The following is a 22,424-nucleotide window of genomic DNA, read 5'->3' on the forward strand; positions in this document are numbered from 1 at the left end:
CTAGTATCCTGTGTAAGCTACATTTAGATAGACTCTACCATAGAAGCGGTAGAGCTTATTATCTACAAAGTCTCTGTTCACATGTTTGAATGTTATATGTGATTGTTGATGTTTTGTCATATTTTGTAATGTTATTTTCTTTTTTTCAATAAAAAAAATTATAAAAAGATTCTAAATAAAAAAAAATTGTCATTAGCATGTTGATGACGGGAATAAAGGAGGAACTAGGGTAAGCAAAATATAAGCAGATTCAAAGTTTAAAAGGTATCTACAACTGGCTTTGCACTTCTAATCCTGAGAGTTGCTATCTTTGTCCTATGATGTTTAGTTAGCGTGACAAAATACTGGGAGAAAAACCAAAGAATTCTGAAAGGATGACAGTGCTGCAATGTGAACTATACTCTTTAAAATTTAACTGAAGTGCAAACACTCCTACAGACCCTAGCAAGTGGGAGACTGTGACTCTTATAACATTTGGATTGCAGATGGTAAACGTACACCCAACTTGCTGGAAATGAAGACTTATTTATTGGTAGTTATATTTGGCCTTTTATTAGTGGACCAGGCGATTTCTTTAAGGTAATGTTTTTTATTCTTTTCTCATACAGCACCAAATTATTTTCCAGGGTAGAGGGACGGAGAGTGGGGAATTAGTTTGGAGGAAATGACTAATCTGGAGGTATCTGTAATAGTCAGACTCCCCCAGATTAAATTATATTTGTCAAAGATCGAAATGTTTTGATGGTGGGTCCTAGGTTTTTAATGTTTGTGATTCCTTTTTCTACCCAGTGTGTTATGTGGAGGTCCGGTATAATTCCAGGTAGACAGGTGATAGGAATTGGTAGTGATGTTAAAGGGGAGTTTGTTTGTTGTGTTTTTAATAGAATTTTCCATGCCTGGAGTGATGCTTTCATCGGGGGGAGCTAGGGTAGTAATATCCTTGGAACTGTATGTACTTGACATTAATAAGTCATAAAGGTTGTTGTTTGGGGCTTGAGTTTCCTCTAATTCTTGCCATCTTGGTCTGGGGGAATTAGGGAACCATGTTCTCAATTGCGCAAGAATCAAGGCAACGTAGTAGTCCTTAATCAATATATTTCTCACTCCTTCCACCTTTCTTGATGTTATCGATTTTTTGAATGCCCATCTTGCTTTTTTTTGTCTTCTATAAAAACTTGTTCACTATAGATTGGGTTTTGGAGAACTAAGAGTTGGGGATTTGAGTAGGGAGTGTTCTGAACAAGTATATTAGTTGTGGAAGTACCACCATCTTAAAAGCTGCTAAACGACCTGACCACAAGAGTTTCGTCTTAGCCAAGTCCTGAAGTCCTGAGGTCAGAGAAGTGAGAAGTGGAGCGTAATTCGCCGTTATTAGGTCCTCTGGTGATGCAGATTCCCAGATATTTTATGGCTTTGTCACTCCAAGTGTATGGAAACTGTGATCTGAGATTGTTTTTTAGTTGTGTGTTTATTCCCAGTCCCAATACGTAGGACTTGCTCTCATTCACTTTATAATAAGAAATTTTATTGAACATATGTAGTGCTGCGTGTACCGAAGCCAGGGATTTTTCGGGGCCTGTAAGCATTAGGTTGATGTCATCGGCAAATAGACTGACAGCACCAAATTATAACTGAATGATCATAGAATGTTAATCCACAATACTTAAAAAAAAATGTAAGTGGATTTTAGGGACTCGTATAGAAGTGTACTTTGCACACTCCTCTTTACTATATAATACATAGGCAAAACTGTAGTATAGTGGGAAGTCAAAAACATTTATTTGCTGTTGTTAGTATGTAAAACCAAAAGGGACAGGGATCAAAAATGCAATTCTACATTCATATTAATGCCTAATTAAAGTGCAACATTTTATTTATTTTATAGAATAGTAAAGACATAGTATTAAATGGGAGGTAAAGCTGATATGAGCCATCTATCTGAGACAAACCAAAACAGCTATACAAAACAGGATAACCAGACTGTTAAATAAGTACAATATGATTATAGAATAAAATTAGGTCAGATTTTTATTGCTGTCTATGTTCCCACTGTGGAGTTTTACTTAAAATTTTTGTCCTGCTGGCCATTGTCCCCAAAACAGAAAGTGAGGGTAGAATTGTCAAAAGAACAAAGTAAAGATAAATCTAATAAGGACGGTGACAGCTCTCTACGATTTTCTAATTTCCTGCTGGGTCTCTAGGACAGGAAATGCATGAAAATCTACCCAGCAGGACACAGACAGCAGAAAAAAATAACCCATCCCTACTATGTCATAAAGAAAAACATTTTTTGTAAATTTCAAAAAGCCCATATTTTTTCAGAAATAAAACAAAACAAAACATATCAGATGTTTAAACTGAGAAAATGTACCATTTAAAAAAAAAAATATTTTGAAATTGATGGCAGCAACACATCTCAAAAAAAGTTGGGACAGGGCCATGTTTACTACAGTGTAGCATCTCCTTTTGTTTTAACAACACTCTTTAACCACTTAAGGACCGCCTCCTGCACATTTACGTCGGCAGAATGGCACAGCTGGGCACATGCACGTACAGGTACGTGCTGTGCTATTGTCCAGCCGTGCGCCCGCGACCCAGTCCGAAGCTCCGTGACGGAACCGCGGGACCCGCAGACACGATTGCCGCTGGAGTCCCGCGATCGGTCCCCGGAGCTGAAGAACGGGGAGAGCCGTGTGTAAACACGGCTTCCCCGTTCTTCACTGTGGCGGTGTGATCCCTTTTTTTAGGGATACATAATCGATGACGTCACACCTACAGCCACACCCCCCTACAGTTGTAAACACACATGAGGTCACATATAACCCCATCAGCGCCCCCTGTGGTTAACTCCCAAACTGCAACTGTCATTTTCACAATAAACAATGCATTTTAAATGCATTTTGTGCTGTGGAAATGACAATGGTCCCAAAAATGTGTCAAAATTGTTCCGAAGTGTCCGCCATAATAATAAAAATGCAATAAAACTATCCCCTATTTTGTAAACGCTATAAATTTTGCGCAAACCAACCGATAAACGCTTATTGCGATTTTTTTACCAAAAATAGGTAGAAGAATACGTATCGGCCTAAACTGAGGAAAAAAAAGTTTTTTTATATATTTTTGGGGGACATTTATTATAGCAAAAAGTTAAAAATATTGAATTTTTTTCAAAATTGTCACTCTATTTTTGTTTATAGCGCAAAAAATAAAAACCGCAGAGGTGATCAAATACCACCAAAAGACAGCTCTATTTGTGGGAAAAAAAGGACGCCAATTTTGTTTGGTAGCCACGTCGCACGACCGCGCAATTGTCTGTTAAAGCGACGCAGTGCCGAATCGCAAAGCCTGGCCGGGTCCTTTCGCTGCATTTTGGTCCGGGTCTTAAGTGGTTAAATGTCTGGAAACTGAGGAGATTAATTTCCTGATATAGGATTGAAAAATGGGTGGTGTAATGACGCTTACCAATAAGAATTAACGAAAATAATAAATAATAAAAATACACATAAATGCACTGCAATGTGTGAAGTATGACCAGTGTATCCAATTAAACGTGTTCCACTCCTATTTCCTTATATCCCACCATACATCAACAACCATGATGTGCAGGATGGATAATGTAAAGATAATGGGATCCAAAATAGATGACTAGAAATATTATTCTAGTCAATAAAGAAATCCAAATATAATGTGAAAAAATATTTGCAATAATAACGTGATAAAATCCAGTGCAAACAATAAATAATCAATAAATTGGTGAAAAAGGTAACATCCAAAAATGAATAATTAATAAAAAACACCTTAAAAAGTAATAGGAGGAGGAGTGCCGTCGGTGACGTCATCTCCGCTCGCGGCCGAGAGCGGAGAACTGCTGCTATATTGTTTCTGTCATCATTTGCATGCTGATCACAGCGAATCTAAATGTGAGTGCTATATTATTTTTTATTAAACGCATTATTGCCTACTACACTATGGGGATTCTATTGTGCTTCTGTTGAGTGCCAGTTTGAGAGCTTTTTGGGGAAATCTGTGGTTGGATGACTGGAGGGAGCTGAGCTGACCTGGAGATACACATCCACAGCTGAACCTGCTGGGCTACACTGACATCATTATAGGCTATATCTAGCCTGATTTAAGGTGAGAGGCTAGAATTTCCTTTAATAAGGCTTGATCTGCACAACTAAACTGAATGATCGTGCAGTGGATTGCAGTATCATCTTTGTTCAAGCACTATTGCACCTTTGGGGAAATATTCAATCAAGCACTTGGATATTTTGGACTTTATTTTATGGAGCACAGTGCACTTTGTAGATTTTATTGAAGCACATATTTATATATTTTTTGAACACCAATTGTTTGAACACTATTCTTTTCTCAGCACAATATAGTGCACATATTGATATTTTTTCTATTACTTTTTAAGGTGTTTTTTATTAATTATTCATTTTTGGATGTTACCTTTTTCACCAAATTATTAATTATTTATTGTTTGCACTGGATTTTATCACGTTATTATTGCAAATATTTTTTCACATTATATTTGGATTTCTTTATTTACTAGAATAATATTTCTAGTCATCTATTTTGGATCCCATTATCTTCACATTATCCATCCCGCACATCATGGTTGTTGATGTATGGTGGGATATAAGGAAATAGGAGTGGAACACGTTTAATTGGATACACTGGTCATACTTCACACATTGCTGTGCGTTTATGTGTATTTTTATTATTTATTATTTTCGTTAATTCTTATTGCTAAGCGCCATTACACCACCCATTTTTCATTTGATCTTCGGTGTGTGAGAACCTTTAAGTAGTGGCAGCTGTTTTAAATAGTATTTTACCTAGTATCTTACTTTATTTTATTATCTGATTATTTAATATAGAGTTTTAGTGCCCTTGGTTAGTTTTGGTTTTGCGCATTAGTTCCCCCCTTTTACACTGATATAGAATTCTAACTGCTCAACAGTCCTGGGTCTTTGTCATATTTTTTGTTTCAAGATGTGCCAATTATTTCAATTGGTGAAAGGTCTAAACTGCAGACAGGAAAGTTAAGCACCCGGACTCTTCTATTACGACTCTTTGCTGTAGATGCAGTATAGCATTGTCCTGCTGAAATATGCAAGGCCTGAAAAAAACATTGTCTGGATAGGGGCATATGTGCAGCATTGATGATGCCTTTCCAGTTATGTAAGCTGCTCAGTCCATTTGCGTGGAGGCCTTTGAATTAATCACTAATAACAAGCCAGAAGGCCCTTCTCCTCTTTAGTCTGGAGGACGCACCACCAATGTTTGCCAAAAAGAATATCAAATTTCAATTGGTCTGACCACAGAACAGTTTTCCACTTTGCAACAGACCATTTTAAATGAGCTATGGACAAGAGAAGACGGTAGTGATTCTGAGTCATGTTCAGATATGGCTTCTTCTTTGCATGATAGAGCTTTGACTTGCATTTTTGGATGGCACATCGAACTGTGTTCACAGACAGTGGGCCGGATTCAGAAAGAGATACGACGGCGTATCTCCTGATACGCCAGCGTATCTCCTGATACGCCGTCGTATCTCTGAGTTCCGCCGGTCGTATCTATGCGACTGATTCAGAGAATCAGTTAAGCATAGATATCCCTAAGATCCGACAGGTGTAAGTGTCTCTTTGACAATTTTTGGGTGAATGGGTAGGGGTACTATGTACCCAATACTCATTCACATGGGGGGCAGATTCTGATAAGCCCCCTGCCCGCAGACCCCCACAACCACAGCCCACGGTTGTGGGGATGAGGACCTTGTCCCTATCAACATGGGGACAAGGTGCCCATGTTGAGGGATTGTGGCCTGGTATGGTTCAGGAGGGGGAGTGCTTGCTCTTTCCCCCACTTTCCTGACCTGCCAGGCTTCATGCCCAGATAAGGGTCTGGTATGGATTTTTCTGGGGGACCCCACGCCATTTTTTTCCTAATTTTGATGTGGGGATGCCCTTAAAACCCCCTAAAAATGGTATTGACTGGGGGAGCTACTCTTTTTTTTTTCAATAGTCGGGTGCAAGCCGCAAGTCGTTTTAAATGTGATTTGAATGTTATTTTTTTTTAGAAATTTTATTTTTGCCACAGCATGTTCTATACATGCTACAGATGCACTACTTTACAGGCAGACTAAGGGGACCCCCAGGCACTATTTTTAAAGGAATTTTTCATCTTATTGTTGTACTTGTAAAAATCTTTTAAATCACTGCTCCTGAAAGAAACTATTGTCTTATAAAACAAAAATGCATTGATACATGTCCCCCAGGGCAGTACCCGCCCCCCATGACCCTTTAATGGCCAATTACTTCCATATAGACCTTCAAAATAAACAATTCGATTTTTCCTGTTCGGCTCCCAAAGACTTCATAAGGGATCCCCTATTCAGGAGTTCTGCTGGGAACCGAACAGGGGAGGTGTTCAGCTCATCTCTAATTTCTACTCAGCGACCCAGAGCATATATGCATGTAGCAAGGTCCCATCTTCAACCGTAACAATTTCTTCATGAAGTATTTCAAGGCGGTAATATCTTAGCTACTCTCCCAACTGCAAGAATACTTTTCCCTCAAAGTTGGGAAGATGAACAGTATACAGGGATATTTTCACTACCCGGTTCATCTCGACAACTTCATGCAACAGTCACTCTATTCATCTCGTACATCTTCCTCTCCCACTTTGCTTACCAGTATCAGGTACCGCCAGGTCTGAACTTGAGATCGTTCACCTTTCTTGCTTTGAGATGAACGAACATACTGGGCAAAATGAGTGAGAACTGTAGGACAGCATTCCTTGGTCGTTGTAGCCTCTGGGTAGTAGATGAGGCAGGCACTTAAATTTCCATAGACAGGTGGGGAGCCGCTGGCACTACTTGCTCCGGACTAGCAGTTGTGATAGAAGGCTCAGAGTGAGTGGTGGCAGCGGGTACTGACACTTCCACTATGGTCTCTGCTGGGTCACCGGACAAACTGGACTACTCTGAAGAAGACTCTGCCCGGGCCAGGGTGGTCTGACCAGAATAAGCAAGCCCAATCTGCCCTCATCACTTGTGATGGTAGTGATGGTCTGGCAGCTATCAGTAGCAATTCTCCACATTGATAGCACATACTCCAAGGGCGTAAGAACAGAGCAAATCCAGAACACCACCAGCAAATGATCCCCATAGCTGCAGAACTTTGAGAGATATACAGATCGATCTCCCCTCTCAGCGCCATCCAAATACCTGTGTCAGTAATCATTGTTCCAGAGGCAAAGAAACTGGTGATTTTCCGTAGGTATAAATTACCCGATATTGGGTGGGGGCTTCAAACCCAGTAGCTTTCAGACCCAAGATGACGACCCAAACAGTAGTGCGTCCTCCTCTGCAGAGTGGAGGCTCCTCCCCCTGCCAACGGATTGGTGCAGATGTTCTCTGGGAACTGTGGTGCCCATTTTCTTCATGCTGCAGCACGCCAAAACTGGAGTCCATTTTGGAGTCTATATTAACCCTCACAGTGTTGGCAGGAAGTGTTAAAAGACCAGGCTGATCCTCTCCCATGAGCCGTGAGACTTGTTGGCTCTTCCCCACATTGGTAGTACACACAACAACACAGTCTATTAGAAGTATAGATGTTACTTACCACCTCCCCATGGAGTCAGACGAAATCCTGATGGAGCTGTAGCCGGTTGCTATGGGCGACTGCTGCAAGGATAACGTCTTAGCCCCCACGTTGGGTGCCAAATGTAGAAAGCTCCTTCGGTCTAATAAGAACCTCCAAGGCCAGAGATAACCAATATCCTTCTGTATATGGTGGGTTGCATGGCATAGTGGGTGTAATGCAAGGTAGCTTGATTGGGCGCCAGACACTTCTTGAATGCAAAAGAGATTTTTTTTCTCCTAACAGAACTTTGGGAGAGAAGGTTGGGGCCAGGACACCCTTAAGTATTTGCAAGATTAATTGACAGACTCCAAGACTTCAACAGGAGAACAGCCATGCAGGGAAAGGCATCCAGCAAGACACCACATCTGCATGTGTAAGAATGCTGTCTCCTATGGCAAGTCGTTAACAGTTTCCAACACAAAGTGTAACAGTTCCTTCACTTCCACCACAATCACTTCTTGTAGTTCTGCAGCCCACTGAGCTCCCAGTCTCTCACTAGACTAGATGATTCACTGCCACTGAATCCCTTGAGCTCCTCCAATCTTTACGGTAGTATCTTCCTCAAGCGTCACCCCTCTCTGCTGGGTCCCTAGCTTGGCACTCAAGATACTTCTCAAGCTTCACCCTGCTGGCCTGCTCGGTCCCTGGCTTGACACACAAGGCTACTCTGCAAGAGTCACCTCCGCTGGCTGGGTCTTCACCGTCCCCGGTTGGTGAGAATACTTCTCCGGTACTTGCTTCAGCTACTCACTGTGGTCCCTGGTAATAAGGTGGTTGGTCCCTTAGTGGCCACAGCTTCCCCTCTACCTCCAACCACGACAGGTTCTCCGGACGGCAGAACATCACTTCTGGTTGGACTGCAAGCTGCAATCCCAAACCTGTGCTGCTCTCTTGCTTATGTATAGGCCCAAACTCCGGCCTAGCAGCCCGGGCAATACAACACACGTCCACCCAGACAGCCATCCAGGTGGCACAGAACACTGATCACCTGACTCCAACTATATAGGGTTTCCCAGCAGGCCAAGGGATCCAAGAAAACCCCTGCCTATTGGCTGAGATGCCCCATATACCCATAATCTGACCTTGCAGTGCCCTTCTCATATCTAATGCCACCAGGCACCTGGCCACCTAGCGGAAAAATAGAGAAGTGCAGCAATTACAGACTTAGAGTGAAATCAATTGATCCTCAACAATTAGCCAAGGCAACTATACATGGCAGGTAAATTTAGGAGCAACCCTGCCTAAACACCAGGGTGCTACATTCAGATTTGAAGTTCTGACTTTTCTGCAACTTTTTTAGCTGCATGTTTATTTTAAGCCAGCAACTTACAGTGATGAGTTCAGGGGCAGCCATACATTTAGCATTTTCAAAGGGGGCTCAGCAATGGCATTCTCTGTATTTCTCTTGCTGAAGGCTTTCTTTCATTTAAACTAGTCTGTCCATATGTTTAATGGAATAAATAAGAGCGCATTAATGCAGTGACAGCGAGTTAAAAAATGTGCGTGGCTGCAGTGGCAGCAAGGGAGGTTGTGCGCATAGGTTTAATGGCAGCAAGTGTAATGCTGGTGAGTATATATGTACATGCCAGTGAACTGATAGCATGTAAATAAGTGCGTGTTGGTGCAGTGGCAGTAAGTCTATAATAGCTTTTTGATTTTGTTTAATTTGAGTATCCTTCTTTTATTTGGACAATGCTACATAGTATTTCACACAAGTTGGCAGTATTTTCTTTTTTTTTTTTTTTTCAAACATTTTATTAAAAGAAATACAGAAAAAATTTAAGAAAAATAAAAGAAAAAAGTACAAATATGAAAAACAAGGCTTCTCAATACCTTATACAGAAAATTTATATTTCCATAAACTTATACAATTCCATGTTTAATTCAAGAAATATATTGCTAGAATAAAGAAAACATGTAAAGTAATCTAGAAAAATTGTAATATCCAGGTGATATAAAATAATAACAAGTTTGTGTCTGGAGGAGACTAGGTTTTCCATAAGGTTAGTAAAAAAAACATAGTTAATATGGGATAGTAGGGATAAACATATTTCAAATACAGGACCAAGATCCAACCATGTGGCTTGGTTTATACTGGTGAAAGCAACTAATAAACGAGCCAGCTCAAAAGTCTCCTAAGTTAAAATGTAGCTTAGGTAGTGTCGGTAATTAATTAACTATTTGTTTAAGTTTTTGTATGTGAAACACCAATAGTGGTGGATGGCAGATGTAGCCAGAATGGGTCAGCGGTCAGTAAATCCAGGGTATCGTATGAAAGATGGTATATGAGATGGGTATATAGTCTCAGATTAATATTAGGGATAAATCAAGACCAGGTGGTAGGTAATGTTCAATCCACGGGAGCCATAGTGACTCAATCTTGGGTAAATTATCAAGTAGGAGTGCCTCCGCTTTGGCATGAATCATTGCCTGAGTTACTCTATGTTTTACTTATACTGTGCATAACTTATTTGTTTTCCAGGCTTTTGCAATAGTTTGTTTTGCAGCTGTAGAAACTAGGAGTAGAAGTTTGAATTGGCGGTGCGTTAAAGTTTTTGGTTTATTGTTCAGGATTGCAACCGCTGGGTCAGGAGTTAAGGTGGTTTTGAACATAGTGAAAAGGATGTTGTAGATTTTAGACCAAAAAGTTCTGACTATGGGGCAGTCCCACCAGATATGTAGATGTGTACCCAGGTCAGTACAGCCTTGAAAGCAATGTGAGGGGTATTGGGGGAGGAATTTTGATATCCTAGCCGGTACTAGGTACCATCTGGTGAGTACCTTGTAATTGGTCTCTAAAGCAGTTATGTTTGGAGTGGTTGCTTTAGTAGCCTGCCAGATTTGAGGCCAATTTAGCGTGTCTAGTTGGAGGTTTAGATCAGTTTCCCATTTTGTAACGTAAGATAAGGGGGAAGAATTTGTGTGCGAAAGCAGCAGTGCATACAAATTGGGAATTAGTCCACGCTTATGTGGATCAGTGTGGCAAGCTCGTTCAAAGGTCGTAAAGCTTGGGGTAGGAGGATCTGAGGGGGCATTCTGGGATAGAAATGTTTTTATTTGAAGGTATCTAAAAGTTTCATTATGTGGCAATGCATGAGTTTCCTGAAGTGTAGCAAAAGAAGTTATTGTTGTGGATTTGTAAAAATGATGGGCTTGTATGAGTTCTAACTTTGACCAGATTTTGAAAGATGATGGGAATGTCCAGGCAGGATAAAAACAAGGGTTATTGAGAAAGGAGTGATGGGGATTATGTTTTGATTGAAGACCGAAAAGAGATCTTAATCTATCCCAGATTGAGATCATTAGATTTAAGAGGATTTAGTACTTATATATATAATGGGAAGGTGAGAATACTTCCCCTGAGGGTTTGCTTTTTTTTTTTTCCTTCTTTGTTGATCACTAAGGGATGAGGTAGGGAGGAGGTGTACTTTCATTAGATTTAAGAGGATTTAGCACCTATATATATAATGGGAAGGTGAGAATACTTCCCCTGAGGGTTTGCTTTTTTTTTTTTTTTCCTTCACAAATCACTAGGGTTGAGGTAAGGGGCAGGTGCTGCCCCACTAGAGTTAGGAAGGTTTAGCACACATATATATATATACATTTATTTATTTATTTATTTATTTATTTTTGTGTCCTCCCCCCCACGATCTCTTCTCAAATTGGAGAGAGAGGAGTGGGAGGCCCGTTCGGTAGGTAGCCATCACTTAGAAACATAAATTAGAATTTAATAAATAGTGCGCTTGGGTGCCCTTGATTAAGGGGATGTTTGAATCACAGCTAGAATTTTTTTTTTTTCTTTCTCTCTCCCCCCCATGATCTCTTCTCAAATTGGAGAGAGAGGAGGGGGAGGCTCTTTTGGTAGGTAGCCATCACATAGAAATATAAATTAGAATTTAAATAATGTAGTGCACTTGGGTACCCTTGATTAAGGGGATGCTTTAATCACAGTTAGAAATGCTTTTGTTTTTTTTCTCTCCCCCCTTCCCCCCACCCTCCCTGCCTCTACACACCCTATTAGTACCTGTATCAGGAACCATGCCGTACCGATCTGTACATATACTAGAGAGGTTTTCTCTCTCTTTCTAAGTGAATTGGGGAGAATGACATATAAGGGCCACCATAGAATAACTTACATAAGGGATTATAAGGAGACCATGTATGTGTTGTTATATGTATGTCAATATATAAATGTAATAATGTGTATGTTAATGTTAAGTTTTTGTCAAAAATATTTAATAAAAATTTTTATTGGAAAAAGTAAAAAAAAAAAAAAAAAGAAAGGGTTCATTATTGTTCGGCGTTGTGTTGGTGAAAGCCATAAGAGATTTGCTATGGAGAGAGGGTCACAATCGACCGATTCTATCGTAACCCAAAGGGGAATTTCTTCAGTGGCATGGTATTTAGGGAGTTGAGCTAGCTGGGCTGCATAATAGTATTTGGAGAAATTAGGAACCCCTAACCCACCATTGATACAGGGTGTGTATAGTGTTGGTTGTAAAATACAGGGATTAAGTTTACCCCAAATAAATTGGAAAGCTTTTCTTTGTAGGATTTGTAAGTAATATGTTGAAACCTGTATCAGGAGTGCTCTAAAGAGATATAAAATCTTAGGGAGTATAGACATCTTGATTACTGAGATTCTACCCAACCATGCTAATGGTAAAGAAGACCAGTTCTTCATAAAAGAGGTAAGTCGAGACAGCATTGGTGGGTAATTTGCAGTATATAGGTTAGCTGGATTAGCTGTAAATGTGACACCTAAGTATGTTATTTGTGTTGAAGATCAGGTAAATATAAGGGATTCCTGCAGTTGAGTTTGTAAGTCCAGTATTTTCTATTCAATTATAGAGCAGCCACAAAGTGGTGTTTTTAATTTTATCTTTTTAATATTTCAGAATTCCAGTGGATCCTACAACATCTTCCCCTACTGAACAGTAAATATATATTTTTTTAGATCAAATTTATCATAGAATTATGAATTATTATAGAACAACCTAACCTAGAGAAAAGAGAGTCTAACCTAAAGAAAGCACTGGAAAGCGAACTAGTGGAACTATCCACACCAATCTATAAAATTTGTATCTGTCTTTACTATGAGCTGTACTGTACTGTTTGTACTAGCAAATTGGTGTGTATTCATTTATTTTATTTATATTATATTATCAGGATGTATTTATTCTATTTTTTTGGATAAAGCTGTATGTCCTAATTGTTTCCTTAACCACTTAACCACTTATGTCCCTTTAAATTTGCCATCCAGCGGGCACGCACACGCCCGCCACGTGCCTCGCAAGTGCGGCCGCGGGTCCTGGGAACTCGATGTTCTCAGGAAGCCCACGATTGTGGTCGGCAAAGGCGGAACAGGGGAATGCCTTTGTAAACAAGGTATTCCCCTATTCTGCCTAGTGACTGAATACGTGAACGGTAATCAGTGAGATGACCGTTACCCGTATTCGGTAACGGTCATCAGTGATGTTTCAGGTGTAGCCACGCCCCCTAACAGTAAGAATAACTCATTAGGGAACACTTAACCCCTACAGTGCCACCTAGTGGTTAACCCCTTCACTACCAGTGTAATTTTTACAGTAATAAGTGCTTTTTTATAGCACTGATCGCTGTAAAAATGACAATGGTCCCAAAATGGTATCAAAAGTGTCTGATGTGTCCGCCATAATGTCGCAGTCATAATAAAAATCGCTGATCGTCGCCATAACTAGTAAAAAAAAAATATTAATAAAAATGCATAAAACAGTCCCCTATTTTGTAGAAGCTATAACTTTTGCGCAAACCAATAAATAAACGCTTATTGCGATTTTTTTTACCAAGAATATGTAGAAGAATACGTATCGGCCTAAACTGTGGAAAAACATTTTTTTTTTATATTTTTGGGGGATATTTATTATAGCATGTATATTATGTGGGAAAAAAAGGACGTACATTTTGTTTGGGAGGCACGTCGCACGGCCGCGCAATTGTTAGTTAAACCGACGAAGTGCCGAATCGCAAAAAGTGGCCTGGTCTTTGACCACCAAAATGGTCTGGGGCTGTAGCGGTTAATTGGCTTGAACCACAAATGTTTTTGTCTTGGCATCCTTTGCATCCACTAATGCCCTGTACACACAATCGGGCTTTTGCCTGACCAAACTCACATCGGAATTCCAACGGAATTCCATCGGAGGAAAAGAGAACATGTAAACTCCGATGGAAAATCTCTGATGGTCATACACACGGTTGGAATTTCCGATGGAAAAAGTCTGTCTAACTTTTTTCATCGGAAATTCCGATCGTGTGTATGAGGCATAAGAGTGATCAGTGATCAGCGCATCAATATAATACTAATCAAAAGTCTCAAAAAAGAACTCATCCAGAAAACTCAAGCTCTGTCTTATCTTCACTGTACTAAACCTCAGAGAAAGTGTTTCTTTCTGTGAAGCCTATAAAATCTATGTTTGCTAGAAATTACTTTAAAACCCCAAATAATAATGTATTTTTTGAAAGAAGAGGTCCTCTAGAATAAAAATGTTTATGTAGTTGTAACTTTTTATGTTGCATGATATTTGCGCAACTGTTGATCAAACACATATTTTCTGTACAAAATGCAGTAAAATACATTTTAGTGCAAAGAAACAGAATATACAGCTGTGCTCATAAGTTTACATACCCTGGCAGAATTGATGATTTATTTGCCATTTTTCAGAGAATATGAATGATAACACAAAAACTTTTCTTTCACTCATGGTTAGTGTTTGGCTGAAGCCATTTATTATCAATCAAATGTGTTTACTCTTTTTAAATCATAATTACAACAGAAACTACCCAAATGACCCTGATCAAAAGTTTACATACCCCAGTTCTTAATACTGTGTATTGCCCCCTTTAACATCAGTGACCGCTTGAAGTATTTTGTGCTATTGGTGGATGAGGCTCTTTATCTTCTCAGATGGTAAAGCTGCCCATTCCTCTTGGCAAAAAGCCTCCAGTTCCTGTAAATTCTTAGGCTGTCTTGCATGAATTGCACATTTGAGATCTCCCCAGTGTGACTCAATGATATTGAGATCAGGAGACGGAGATGGCCACTCCAGAACCTTTACTTTATTCTGCTGTAGCCAATGACAGGTCGACTTGGCCTTATGTTTTGGATCATTGTCATGTTGGAATTTCCAAGTACGTCCCATGCGCAGCTTCCTGGCTTATGAATGCAACTGTTTCTCCAGTATTTTTTGATAACATACTGCATTCATCTTGCCAACAATTTTGAACAAATTTCCTGTCCCTTTGTAGCTCACACATCCCCAAAACATCAGCGATCCACCTCAATGTTTCACAGTAGGAATAATGTACCTTTCATCATAGACCTTGTTGACTCCTCTCCAAATGAAGCGTTTATGGTTGTGGCCAAAAAGCAAAATTTTGGTCTCATCACTCCAAATTACTTTGTGCCAGAAGGTTTGAGGCTTGTCTCTGTCCTGTTTGGCGTATTGTAAGTGCGATATTTTGTGGCATTTGCGTAGTAATGGCTTTCTTTTGGCGACTCGACCATGCAGCACATCTTTCTTCAAGTGCCTCCTTATTGTGCATTTTGAAACAGCCACACCACACATGTTTTCAGAGAGTCCTGTATGTCACCTGAAGTTATTTGTGGTTTTTTATTTGCATCCCAAACTATTTTCCTGGCAGTTGTGGCTGAAATTTTAGTTGGTCTACCTGACCGTGGTTTGGTTTCAACCAAACCCCTCATTTTCCACTTCTTGGATAAAGTGAAACTCCTGCGCTGTCTAAGAATGGAAGGGGGAAGGTGGGGGGGGGGGAGGAAGTGACAGGGATACTGCTGCAAATACTAGGAAGGTCTACCTCAATAGACAAGTGATAATATAAAACAAGTGGAAAATTGGGACCACTGGAGGTGTGTGTGAGACTTTATGGTGTACGGCTTACCTTTTCCACCAGTCTTCGGCTACGGGGTCTTCTTCCTTTGAAAGCTTCCTTTTTACTTCTTTTCATCAGCTGGATCAGACCTTCTTTATGAACTGTGTCTTTTATTAGTATAAATTATTTTTTTTTTCAGCTGGACTCTCCTACATAGACCATCTGTGTATTTCTTCTGCCAACCTAGGGGTTGTTCAGTTTATTGCTATGACATTGCCATCCAATTGTCACTTTCACTTTTGATTGTTTTGCCAATTTAATTTATTTATATTTACATATTCACACATATGTTTTTCACAGCGCAAATATTTTCCACTTGTTTTATTTTCCACTTCTTGATTAGAGTTTGAACACTGCTGATTGGCATTCTCAATTCCTTGGATATCTTTTTATATCCCTTTCCTGTTTTATACAGTTCAACTACCTTTTCCCACAGATCCTTTGACAATTCTTTTGCTTTCCCCATGACTCAGAATCCAGAAACGTCAGTGCAGCACTGGATGAAAGATGCAAGGGTCTGTCAGGAGTCCAGAAACACATTGGCCTTTTATACACACACATTAATTACAAGCAAACATATCACAGGTGAGGATGGTTACCTTTAATAGCCATTCAACCCCTTTGTGTAAACTTGTGTGCATATTATCAGACCAAAATCACCAGGGTATGTAAAATTTTGATCAGATTAATTTGGGTAGTTTCTGTTGTGATTGTGACTTAAAAAGAGCAAAACACAGTTGATTACACACAACAAAAAACAAAATTGCCCATGGGACTTTTAAGCAGCACACCTCAAGTAAAATGTATAAATTATTTATTTAACACACATTTAAAAACAACAATACAGAAAAGACAAGAAGAAAATATTAAATATCAGCATGTAAATCAGTTTTGCATTTTTGTCATAGACCTTTTCCTGAGATATGAATGTGTCATGCAGATAGATGGCTGTCAGTAGTCTAGGATGGCTGTGCTAGGTCTCGACCCATTTCGCGAGAGGAGTCTCGCTTCTTCGGGAGAAGCACAAATACCGTATTTTCCGGCATATAAGACGACTTTCTGGATGCAAAAACATGCATCCAAAGTCGGGGGTCGTCTTATACGCCGGGTACGGTCTCAGGACTCACTTTTTTCTTCCAGCGGTGACAGTCCCCCATGCTGCGAGCGCGAGCGTGAATGATTTCAAAGCCGCTCCTTCACTTCAGAGTGTTCTGTGATAGGAGGAACAAAAATCTTCCCAGCAGCGCCTCTGTTCTGTGTTCCTCCTATCACAGATGCCTTCTCATCCTCGGACGAGATGAGAAGACGTCCGTGATAGGCGGAAAACAGAACAGAGGCGCTGCTGGGAAGATTTTTGTTCCTCCTATCACAGAACACTCTGAAGTGAAGGCGCCGCTTTGAAATCATTCACGCTCGCGCTCGCAGCATGGGGGACTGTCACCGCTGGAAGAAAAAAGTGAGTGTTTGCGGTGATTGCACAATGGGGGCAACAAGTTCAGGCACAGTGGGGGCAAGTGATGACACAGTGAGAGGCAAGTGAGGGGCAAGTGATGGCAATGTGGGGGCATGTAATGGCACAGTGGCACAGTCTGGGCATGTAATGGCACAGTGAGGAATGTAATGGCACAGTCTGGGCATGTAATGTAATGGCACAGTGAGGAATGTAATGGCACAGTCTGGGCATGTAATGGCACAGTGAGGAATGTAATGGCACAGTCTGGGCATGTAATGTAATGGCACAGTGAGGAATGTAATGTAATGGCACAGTCTGGGCATGTAATGTAATGGCACAGTGAGGAATGTAATGTAATGGCACAGTCTGGGCATGTAATGTAATGACACAGTGAGGAATGTAATGTAATGGCACAATGAGATTTGAAAAAGCCTGTTCCTGTCAGCGGTTCTGGCTACCCCTCAGCTTCCAGAAAGACAGTAAGAAGGGGGTAGTCTTATACAGTGAGTATATCCCCAAATCAAAAATTTTCCTGGAAAATTAGGGGATCGTCTTATACGCCCAGTCGTCTTATACGCCAGAAAATACGGTAGATGCAATTATTGGAGGACTCCTGGCCTACTAGCTGGTATAGATGACTATTTTTCATAATTGAAAAAAATTATGAATATAAATGGGTGGGTATATTACCCTAAACTTGTAAAAGATATTTTAAAAGTGGAATGTCCATAAGAACAAATGGATAAATGCATACACTGCCAACCATGCCACAAAAGGAAAGGGTATTACTTGTGGTACTTGTGCTAACTGATAAAGCAATGACATCCATTTACTGAAGATATTTTGGAGTTAAATTCCCAAATCACTAAGACAGATTGCAATCTGATTAAGATATACTGTATGAAATACCCAGTCAGGCCAAAAGATCAGCTTCTTCAGGTGCTGATTGATCCAATGAATAGACTATGATATTTGCAGTGATCTTAAAGTGTTACTAAACCTACAACAGTAAAATCAGTCTGTATATGCAGAATAGCATGCTTGTTATACCCCCCGTGGAACTTGAGGGGTTAATCCTCTGCATTGTGTAAAAAGGCTATTTGATCCTGTATGCACAGATCCTTACTTCCGGCACTGTCTATCTGGGGAAAGCCAGTTAACACACAGGCAGGGTAGCCAACCTGCACATGCTCAGTTGTGTCTTTTATGCTGGAGAAAACATTTCCTTGTTCTCAGCACTAGCTAGGTCACATGATATTGACATTACACAGCTCTGTACAAACTCTGCAGGTTATCATGTGATTGTGGTATACAGATCAGCCAAAAAGGTATATAGTGGCAGTATTTTACTTCAAAAAGACGATTTATAAGCTGAACAGATAAAATATTTTCATATTACTGGGTTTAGTAACATTTTTAAGCAGGGGTTTCAAACTGACGGCCCTCCAGCTGTTGCAAAACTACAAGTCCCATGAGGCATTTTAAGGCTGACAGTTACAAGCGTGACTCCCCCAGGCAGAGGCATGATGGGACTTGTAGTTTTGCAATAGCTGGAGGGCCACCAGTTTGAGACCCCTGCTTTAAATAAACTAACACTGTGCATGTTTTTTTTTAAGTAATATATATCTTGTGTTAAATTACATAACTTGCAGATTAGATATTGTACTCTGTTTGTTAGGAAAGACCAAGTGATATACGTTCTACCTCGAAGTGATTGGCAGGTTGGAGTTTTAAAGAACATCACATCATCATCTGATGAGGTAATGAGAAGTATTATTTTGGCTTACTTTACTCAATTTTCTACAGTGGGATGTATTACATAGGTAAATGCAGCATTGTTAGTAGCTAGATGTTTAGGCACAAGTTTTTGAACCTGTCCTCATAAGCATTTGTTTGTGAAATGATGAATACAGAAGCACACCCTCAGCTTAGTTAGGCAAACATTTTTAGTTCCAGTACTAAAATGGCTCATACTATCAATTTACTATTCATGCATCACTGTGCACCTTTACAACTTGAACTTTGCTAGTTAAGGCAATTGTCATATTATTATTTTTTTTTTATGTGTTTTGTTTTAGCAACCTTGAAGTAGAACTACAGACAAAACATATTTTTCTTCATTTTGGACAGAGTAAGGTGGGGGGGGGGGGTTATAACCCCTGTCAGTTTTTTTGCCATCTGTATCCCACTGGAGAGCTTTCCCCTCACTTCCTGTCTTATAGCCAAAGCAGGAAGTGAAAGAAAATCTCTGCAAAGTGAGGGAAACTCTGGATGTAACCAGAGACCCCAGGACTAGTGTACCCATTGGAAGATTTACCCTCTTTAACTGTTCTGGGGACAACCCAAAATTTTCATTAACTTTAACTTTCTGTGATAATGTTAAACATGACAATTAGAGAGGGTGAATATTCCTAATGGGAACACGGCATCAATAAAAACCTGGCATGTGTTCTAATCCCTCTCCACTATATCTGAATCAAATTTTTTTTTTTAAAACCTCTATTTGCTTTAAACAGTTGCCTGTGGCCCCACTAAGGGCATTCACCCTGTTTGTCCTGAATGGGAAATCAAAACTTCTAATAGTTGTTACTGAAACAAGAGGTAAAATAAAATAACATATGGAGGGGGGATGGGGGTCGGGGGGAGTAAAAAGAACATGGGGGGAGTGAAGAAAACATAAGGGGGAGTAAAAAAACATGGGGAGGGGGGCTTTGCGTGCTTGCCTCCATGTCCATTTTGCTTGGGGTCCCCAAATTCCTTCAAACGGCCCTGCCTATTGTCATACCCTCCACACTCCTCTCCTGTACATACTACTCACTGTCTTACCCTCCACACTTATTTAATGTACATACTGCTCAGTATCATACCATCTACACTCCTCTCCTGTACATACTACTCACTGTCATACCCTCCATACTCCTCTCCTGTACATACTGCTCACATTCATAAACTCTTCTATTGTACATAGTGCCGGCTGTCATACCCTTCACACTCCTCTCCTGTGCATACTACCCACTATCATACCCTCCACACTCCTCTTCTGTGCATACTGCCCACTATCATACCCTCCACACTCCTCTCCTGTGCATACTGCCCACTATCATACCCTCTACACTCCTCTTCTGTACATACTGCCCCCATCATACCCTCCACACTCCTCTCCTGTACATACTGCCACTATCATCCCCTCCACACTCCTCTCCTGTACATACTGCCCACTATCATACCATTCACACTCCTCTCCTGTACATACCGCCCACTGTGATACCCTCCACACTCCTCTCCTGTACATACTGCTCACTGTCATACCCTGCACACTCCTCTCCTGTACATACTGTAACCAAACCTTACCCTCCACACTCCTGTACATACCGCCCCATCATACCTTCCACACTCCTCTCTTGTACATACTGCCCACTTTCATACCCTCCACACTCCTCTTCGGTACATACCACCATACCACCCTCTGTCATACTCTCCACACTCCTCTCCTGTACATACTGCCCACCAGAGATGTATTATGGCCTAGGCCGACAAGGCCCAGGCCTAGGGCGGCACTTTGCGGGGGCGGCGAAAAAAGCACCCCCCCGCGAACCCCCCCTCCTGCACGGAGAGCCACACAGCTGAATCCTGGAGTTCAGTGCCGAAGCGTGCAGTTCCACTGAACTCCAGGATTCAGCTGTGCGGCTCTCCGTGCGGAAGGAGGGGCGGGTCGCTTTTCCGCCGCCCCCCGAAAAGTGGCGCGGTCACCCGGGACATCTGCCGCCCGGGGTCCCGCAGCGTCATTCGGCTACAGTGCAGCCGTCCCTCTCTCTCCACTGACTGCAATACACAGTCACTCTTCGGCTCCTCCCCCCTCTTGGCTCAATGTTTCTGTGTACACAGCCAGGAGGAGGAGCCGAGGAGAGACACAACTGAGAGAGCTGCACAAGTATGCACAGCATATTAGCACATTAGGGTACACTTAAATTGTCAGACTGAGCCCTCCACGCTGCACTGTGATCAATCTGGTGGGGCTCGGGTGCTTCCATCTTCACCCGGTCTTCCTTCTGGGTTCTGTGCCTTCGTTCCATTGCCTTGACCGGGCTGCGTTGATGTCATTCCCACGCATGCTCATGCGCATCCTCTGTCTCTCATTCTCCCTCCCTTACCCCTCACCCCTCTCTCATCCTCTCAAAAATTGTTTGCATATTTATTTATTTATTATTTATAAAAGGCCCACCAAAATCCTCAGCACCAGGCCCATGATGGTCTTAATCTGGCCCTGGGCCTAAGAGATGATTTCCCATGACTTTGGAGACATCTCCTGTCACCACTCATTGTGTGTTGTGGAACACAAAGAAAAGGGAACTTTCCACAATGAGGCACAGAGGCCCAAAACATCCATTTGCTTGCTACTCTAACCAAACTATTAAATACATATTGCTATAGACACACTTTAAAGCTGAAGTCTAGGTATGATCTTTATTGCATAGTTATATTGGTTTAACTTTGACCAATGTTAGTATTTACATATTATACATGGGGGATCGCTGTGGAAGCTGAAGATCACTGTAGTAGCTGCCACACTACTATGGTGATCACCATACTCTTCAAGGTCATGAGCTGAGAGGCCCAGGCTCGGCTCCACTGCCATCACGAAGCACCCCATATTTTTTTTAAATAAGTATGAGTAGTTCTCTGATTGGGCGTTTTATCCGATTATTTTTAACAATGTATTAAGTGATAAAACTGCATCAAAGTGTTTTATATCTATGTAGAGCTCAGCAATAATATCATAGCTCTGAAGTTGTTACTTGCTAGAATTGACTCTCACCACTGGCTATTTTAAAATGCCTTGTCATTTTAGTTTTATGCCCTTATAGTGCCAGGTCATGTCCCTTTTGTAACAGTTATACCGTTGAGTTCCAAAACCAGCACAGGACTTCAAGGGAAAACTATTACACATGTACACCATAACTTAATTGGATGTATTTGATTGTTTCAAAGGAAATGTATAGTGATTTTGTAGATATGTCCCTTCTATATTATGTTCAGGGCTAAAAGAAAAATAATATGTTTAAAAATATATTTTATTTTAAGTTTTAGATTTTATTTATATTAGTTTGTATTTTAACAGCCACCAGGTGGAGCTCTATGCTCTTTTACACATAGGAGGACAATTTTGTGGAATGCAGACCCTCAAATCCAAGCACCTCATCCCTTGTAAAGAAAGACAATAAAAGGGTACCGAACCCTGGGGACTTTTTGAACGGTGCTGATAGATGTGAATAACACAAATAATATAAGAATATAGAATTTTTTTTTATTTCATAACAATAAATATATAAAAAACATCCGACGAGTATTGAGTTGTTAGCTTCCAACATAATTATGAGAAGACCTGT

General features: G+C 40.7%; 1 protein-coding gene across 1 annotated transcript in view; it reads left to right on the forward strand.

Moving 5' to 3' along the window:
- The first annotated feature begins 299 nt into the window (after nt 1-299).
- CPB2 (carboxypeptidase B2) overlaps nt 300-22,424 on the forward strand; it is an 85,646-nt gene continuing 63,521 nt past the window's right edge. The window contains exons 1-3 of the mRNA XM_040341261.1: nt 300-579; nt 12,554-12,592; nt 18,716-18,797. Of these exons, the coding sequence (XP_040197195.1) occupies nt 515-579; nt 12,554-12,592; nt 18,716-18,797 (186 nt within the window). The 5' untranslated portion in view covers nt 300-514. The remainder of the gene's footprint in view (nt 580-12,553; nt 12,593-18,715; nt 18,798-22,424) is intronic.

Source organism: Rana temporaria, chromosome 2, assembly GCF_905171775.1.
Source record: "Rana temporaria chromosome 2, aRanTem1.1, whole genome shotgun sequence".
NCBI classification, from domain to species: Eukaryota; Metazoa; Chordata; class Amphibia; order Anura; family Ranidae; genus Rana; species Rana temporaria.